General features: G+C 41.9%; 2 protein-coding genes across 2 annotated transcripts; one reads left to right on the top strand and one right to left on the bottom strand.

Annotated features, from left to right (window-relative positions):
* Nucleotides 1-241: 241 nt before the first annotated feature.
* On the bottom strand, nt 242-4,765 carry ptcd1 (pentatricopeptide repeat domain 1). The gene is made up of 8 exons (XM_029508441.1): nt 3,814-4,765; nt 3,598-3,738; nt 2,916-3,134; nt 2,731-2,832; nt 1,682-2,338; nt 1,180-1,296; nt 842-1,024; nt 242-645 (listed from the first exon to the last, which is right to left on the bottom strand). The coding sequence occupies exons 1-8, from the start codon at nt 4,237-4,239 to the stop codon at nt 409-411; spliced, it is 2,082 nt and encodes a 693-aa protein (XP_029364301.1). The 5' UTR covers nt 4,240-4,765; the 3' UTR covers nt 242-408.
* On the top strand, nt 3,693-7,079 carry LOC115047486 (stonustoxin subunit alpha-like). Its single transcript, XM_029508453.1, has 4 exons — nt 3,693-4,734; nt 5,604-5,667; nt 5,806-5,853; nt 6,030-7,079. The coding sequence occupies exons 1-4, from the start codon at nt 4,732-4,734 to the stop codon at nt 6,575-6,577; spliced, it is 663 nt and encodes a 220-aa protein (XP_029364313.1). The 5' UTR covers nt 3,693-4,731; the 3' UTR covers nt 6,578-7,079.
* The last annotated feature ends 19 nt before the right edge of the window (nt 7,080-7,098 follow it).

The raw sequence follows: 7,098 nt of genomic DNA, 5'->3' as shown, positions 1-7,098 counted from the left end.
AAGGTTTTCATTAAGGATGTCAGTCCCTAATTACTTGGCCCTTAGCATTTTCCTGGCTATAATGTAAATATATTGGAATTGAAAAATACCTCAGGGAAGAAAAACAAGGATCTTTACTTTCTGACACATTATTTTCTTTCATTTTGGGGCTTTTAGTGGTTTCACATTTATGGCTACCGGAAATATTATGCTGCAATTGAGCCGTTAATACAGAAGACAACCAAGACGAGGTTAAATTTCTCACAAATTCTGTGTTCAAAATTTTATTACAATGTTGATAGATTGATAGATGAATTAAAATGAAATTCAAAGTTCACAGATGGACATTACATGAGGGACAACTTTGTTCAGCTTTCCACTGCTGAAAATAAATAACCAGTTGACCAAGGAGGGAAGTCATGAATATTCTCAGGAGTGCTGTGACAGAGAAGTGTTGCTTGTCTTGTCCCTGTTATGAGAGTACTGTCTCCTTTCTGTTGGTCTCTGGTTCCTCTGGCCCTGCGTCAGTCCACCTGCAGCTTCTGTTTCAATTTCCAGCTTTGCCTGTTCATCCTCAGTATCCTGAGCAGGCATAGCTCTCAGCCACTGCTGGTAGTAACCTCGAAAACCATCAATGTGGACCAGGTAGTTGTTTCTGGACTTGTACTGGGATTTAGAGAAGAATTGAGGAAAGATGTGAAGGTGAAATAAAGAGGGGAACAGAGAGAAAGGGGGCAACATGAGTGAAGAAACCATCTGCAAATCATATAATTCCAAGCCCTAAACACAGAGCAGACATTTGTGTTGTGCCATGCAGATTGGACAACCTGGGAAACTCTTCATGCACTGTATGTATTTTCACCTGGTTGTAGTTGGGAGGATATTGTGCTGCAAATTCCAGCTGTCTGATGATGACCTCGTTAGGCCACACCTCCAGGTCTCTCATACTTCTCAGGAGTGCTTTCAGATAAACGTAATCCAGTCTCCGAGTCGCTTGTCCAATTAGAGCAGAGAACACTTGGACATTAGGCCGAAGTCCCACCTCCTGCAGAAAGACAGAGTCAGGCATGTGAGGATGAGAGAAAATTTTTTTTACTATTTTATTTGATTTATTACTGCACAGCATTTCTATAGATTGAATATAAAACAAGTACGGCCTGGACAACTCTTTTCTGATTTCTAGGATATGTTTTTCATTACCTGCATGTCCTCTAGCAGCTGCAGGCCATCCTTCTGCTGCTTACAGCCTAATGCAAGGCTTCCAAAGGTTTGCACATCCACGCTCACATTGCACTGACTCATCACACTAAGTACAGCCTGGACAGTAAAAGAAATGCATGAAAAACCTGAAAACATGCCCTTATAACATAAAAGTAATTTGTGGGAGACTTGAGATACAGATCTGAGATTGCATCCGCAGTGGTACAAATGTTGCTGGAATTTGACCTGTGCTAAAAATCCCATCTACACAAACATTTCTTTCCAGAATCAGCCTCCTCTTTGCTATGGACAAACAACATGGTAAAATACCAAGTTTTCTGCAGAAAATGGTTACAAAGAAAACTGCTCAGTTGATCGTTAAGATTAATCCACAGAGTCTATAAGGAGGCCTCCAAGGTTCAAACTGAAATATGTGTGTGTGTAAAATGTTTTTTACTGTCATAATCATAAACCAACTATACATAGAAGTGTGTGTGTGTACCTTTGCAGCTTCCAGGTCACCAGCTCTGGCATCTCTCCGAATCACAGAGTTAAAAAACGCAGTGTCGAGTTTGATGCAATGGTGCGTGGCGACTTGGAGGAGCATCTGCAGAGACTGGTCGCCCGGCTCCATCGTATCAGCCAACAGGGTCAGAGTTCTGAGATCTGGACTGAGTCCATTTGCTGCCATCTTCTCCAGAAAACCTTTAGCTCCTCCAATCAGGGCAAGCCTATCAGACGCTCCATCAATGGTACTAATGGAGAGTCCAGCACTGCTCCTCCCTTCAAAAAGGTCCAGCAGATTGGGGGCTGTGGAGTTCACTGTGTCAACACAAAGTGGTGTGTTTTCTATTTGTCCGACTGGTATCATGGAGGTGCATTCTTGCTGGCTAAAAGACGTCTGATTGTCTCCATGTGGATTAGACTGAATAAATAACTGCCTCTCCAGAAGCTCAATGTCTATCACATCCTTATATCTAGACTCTGACTTAACATTTGTGCCATGTTGTGTGTCTTTCTGGCTGTCCCACTCAGGCCTGAGCAAAATGCCACTGGCCAGGGCAGGATCCCCGATCCCACAATCCCGTGCAGTTCTCAAGAGCAGGTTATAGTTTTTAGAGTCTGGTTGAATCCTCGACTTCAACATCTGGCGCCAAACCTGGAAACAAATGTGGACAGTTCGGACAAATTTGAAACAGTATTCACATGTTGAACCAATGTATTTCAACTTCTTTCAAAGCTTTTGTAAAAAATTATGCCTTCCTCTTTTCAAGCACAGTGTATCAGCCAAAATCATTTCTGTATTATGTCAGACGTTTGCATGACAGAATCAATATCATCCGTGAACAAATGCTAACAAAGTGTATGGTGACCTATAATGAAATTTAAGTGAAGTTTTCCTCACACACACCAAAATGTCAGATTTACAGGTTAAGGTGTACCCAGTATGGAGAGTGGTCTGAGAAAGCTCAGTTTTTGAGTCAGAAAAATAAACTCTGATTCTTTAGAAAAATCTAAAACCTTTGTAGGCTCTTAGGAACATACATCTACCTGTAAAGCCAGTCTGAATCCTTCATTTTTATCCTTCAAGCAGCCCATCAGCAGGTAGTGAAATGTCTCCTGAGTTACAACATGTCCGTTCTGCAGCATCTCCTACAAACATACACAAAACCCATCTGTAAAACAAAAAATGTCACAGTCAATGGAGTGGCTTCTTTCCGTACAAATGATTTTACCTTGAGCGTGTGAATGCAGGCCTGAAGGTGGTTGGTGATGGCATGGGTCTTGAGAAGAGCGTGGTATGTGATGGTGCTGAGGGCAATGTTTTTTCGTCTGAGTTCTTGCTCCAACTTCAGCGCTTGCTGAAGACCGGCTTGTTTGGATGGTGACTCAGCACAGGCGTTGAACAGCGCAGTGTAGGTTGCATCTACAGCATCGAGACCCCGCTTCTTCATCTAGAAAGCACACAGAAATAGTCACACACATTCATGATATAATTTGAGGAAGTGATTGATTGTTTGAAAAATATATTTTTGACAATGTTGAGCAAATTGTTTAAGTACATATTTGAAACTAGAGAAAAAACTAAAACCATGAAAACTCAAATAAACATGCATGACATATTTGATACAATTTAAAATGAACAGTTAAAAGTACTAACAAAAATAAATAAAACAGTATGCAGGTGTGTGTGAACGTCTTCTTGTGGATAAAGTTTAACAAACATCTACAGTTTCAACAACAAACTGGACTCAAATAATTAGAAAGCCGTTTTAATCAAGTGTACTATAAAAACTTGACTGTAAGCCAATGACTGGGACTAATGATGGCAGAAATTTATTTTAGCACCACCCTACAGTCAGGAGAAGCATCAGATGTGTTGATGTAAATGCTAAATGAACACTGAAGTACTCCTACATCATTGTAGAGTCTGAAGGCCTTTTTGAGCTGCCCTGCCCGCCCACAGCCTCCGATCAGGACGGTGTAGTTGTACTCCTCCGGCTGCAGCCTCTCTCCCTGCAGCATGTCTCTGCTGAACAGCTCCAGAGCCTCCTGCAGCTGTGACAACAACAACACACGAGTCAACAACACCTGAAGGCAACACGACAAACACAACAACTCAACCGGACCGACCTTGTTGTTTTTGATGAGCTTCTTGCACTGTAAGAAGTACCAGTACGGTGTGTTTCTCCTGCCGGGCCTCCTACGAGCTCTGCCCGCGTCCTCCTCCTGCTCGTCTTCCCCCCACGCCGGCCGCAGATCCTGCGAGTCTGGGCTGCTTTTCTTGTACAACTTCCTGGAGGACAAGTCAGCAGAGAGGGAGCCGAAGGTCTGTCTGTCATCTGGGGTGCCCGGGGGGTCCGTGTCCCCCCGGGAGGCCGCGGACAGAGACACAGACCTGACCGCCGGCCCCCGCGGCAGCTGCCAGGAGGCCGGTGAGAGGAGCGCCGGCGACCGGAGCTGTGACAGGTGTGGTCCGCCTGTCGTCGCCAGGCCGGCGGCGAGGAAGGACAGCTTCCTCCCGTTACGGACACACGAACAGGCCACAGAAGTTAACATGTTTACAGTGCTTTATTGATCTATAAAAAAAAACACAGTTTCTGACTCTCATTGATTGCTAGCTGTTAGCTTCTTAGCTTCAGGCGTGCAGCGCCATGATGTCTGAAAGTCTCCTGACAACACCGAGACCTAAGTAATCGATAATTAAGGACACCCCCCCCCCACACACACACACACACAAAGTTTGGCGATTTGCTCCATACAGAGAACAAAAAATAACTTTATTTACACAAATTAAATCGAGTCATTCCAGCAGCTGAAGGACGGAGCACTTAGATCGACTACATCGGGGATAGATAATAGAGCCGCTGCAAGGCCTCACGTGGTGGTAAACAGGAAGTAAACAGGAAGTGATCCGGTCAGCTGGTTTAAAGGATCGTCCAGGTGAAGAAGACTGTCTCAAAGTTTTAATGGTCAAAAACAGTTAAAGCTGTCAGAGCTCAAACTCCTTCCAGCTCCAGGGGGCAGAGTCGGGGCGTCTTCATCACCATCATGGTAAATAAATTAGTTTTGAATAATATTCTGTGTGTGTTGTGCTCCACAGGTCCACACCCAGACCGCGCTTGTGTGTCTACCTTTACCACCACCTGTGTCACGTGATCCACACCCACCCGGAATAAAAGCCAAATTCATCTGATTTGGGCCAATTTATTGGTTTTATGTGGTTATAATTGCTGTGTATCCTAATTTAACTTCACATACTTACATAAAGTTCAAATATTTGGTTTATTCTGCAAAGATCTGATCTTTTAAAAGCAATTTAAATCGGTTTAATTCATTTAATTCATTAAATCAATCAATGAAGTCAGCAGTGGAAATATCTACGCGCAAACGTAATTTACCTCTAGTCTACATTATTATTGCCACATAACACCGTCCTCACGTTTTGTTGTTTCAGCAGAGGGCTCCAAAGTTCAAGTAAAGAATATGATCCTAAATTTTAATGGCAGGCATGGAAATTATGAATTGTCGTGATTAAAACCTCGTTTATGAAATAAGAGCGTCCTGTGATGATTTACTGGCTGCAGTTTAGTTGACTGAGTGTCACCAGTTCTTCTGTGTCACAAAAGGTCTTTGGATTTTATGTATTTCAGGCTTGGAAACACTGAAGTACAATTCATATTTATTAAAAAATAAATAAAAAATAAAAAAACACCAAGAACTGAGATGGTTACAGGTCTAATTAATATTATTGATTTTTTGTATAATTTTTTTGGGACTTTGCAGTCGTTTGGGATTATAGCAATGACATAAGATGTACATAATGATCATAAGTTCTTTACATTTTTTTATGATTTTCTATTATAAAGACCACATTGAATACTGTCAGAAAAAAAAATCAACAACTCAATATGACTTCACAGGCTCTTCAACAAAACCAGCAAATTCCTCCATCCCATCCGGTGTCCAACAACACACCTCCTCATGGTGCAATGCACACGCACACACATAAATTTATTTCAGGGAAATTTCACCTCTAAAATAATCCAACAGAGCTATTTTTGAATTGAAGCTCAGATTTTGTGATTTACATGTTTGTATTTTTGTGTGTTTTAAAACTAACAGAGGACTCAGTGACAGATGAACCTCGGACCAGAGCAGACCTCCTAAAGTGTAAGTTTTATCTTCAGTTGAATGCAGGACAGTTTCATCAGATATGAGTGTTATCGTCTCATTTTCAGCAAGAAAACAAATATGAAGCCTGTTCTTCAAATACAGAGGGAACACTAATCAAGAGCAATGAATAGATTGATTCGTTTTTTTAAAAACCTGTGTCCACTTCTCTCCAGATTACCACCACCTCACTCTAGACCCAAACACAGCATACAGAGAGCTAATTCTGTCTGAGAACAACAGAAAGGCAGAGCTCACAGATTTGGTCCAGGAGTATCCTGACCACCCAGACAGGTTCACTCACCTGTTCCAGGTGCTGTGCAGGGAAAGCCTGTCAGGACGCTGTTACTGGGAGGTGGAGTGTGAAGGCTCTGTTGAAGTAGCAGTGGCGTACAAAGACCTTGGCAGATCGGACTACTATGACGAGTGTGCGTTTGGCTGCAACGACAAGTCCTGGAGTTTAGACCTAAACAAAAACTATGAATGTTTTAGACACAATGATGTGGAGACTAAAGTGCCACATCCTGAGTCCTCCACAGTCGGTGTCTACCTGGATCACAAGGCAGGTATCCTTACCTACTACTGCATCTGTGACACAACGCTGCAGCTGATGCACAGAGTTGAGACCACGTTCACACAGCCGCTCCTTCCCGGGCTGTGGGTGGCAGGCAGCGTCCGATTGTGTGATCTGGAGGAGCGGCTCCTGCCAACAAGTGTCCAGTGAGTTCCACAAGTCATATTGTACACCAGAGGGAATGTGAGTTATTTTCAGTAGGTGTTTCAGCAGGAGTGTGGGTACCACAAAACAACAAGGCACATAATAGAATGTAGGAGATATACAACCTTTTTTTTTTTTTTTAAGATTTTAACTTTAAATTAAGAGAGAATGCATCAGTGTGGACTTTTTGTGCTGATTTCAGAGGCCTTTAAATTCAGTTAAAAAATATTCAGAATTTATCAAATTTGAAAGTGAAAATATTATGGGTTACTTTGATTAAAAAAAATATATATCTATTTTATGTTCTTTTGTGTGTTTTAATGCTACTTGCCAAAATTAAAATATCTCTATCTCTGAAGCAATATCATGTAAATATCTGGTTAAATCACAATGGAAACTATTGCAGAATGAATTAGTTGCAGTATCTTGCAGGACTCTTGAAGAAGATGCATATTTGCTGCAAGTTTTCATTTATAGATAATACAGAAGGTTTAATGCACATGATTAAAAATCCTGTGAGATGATGT

The sequence above is a fragment of the Echeneis naucrates genome, chromosome 1 (assembly GCF_900963305.1).
Source record: "Echeneis naucrates chromosome 1, fEcheNa1.1, whole genome shotgun sequence".
In the NCBI taxonomy this organism is placed as follows: Eukaryota; Metazoa; Chordata; class Actinopteri; order Carangiformes; family Echeneidae; genus Echeneis; species Echeneis naucrates.
Note: the sequence above shows the minus strand (reverse complement) of the source record. Positions and strands in the feature narration are given on the sequence as shown.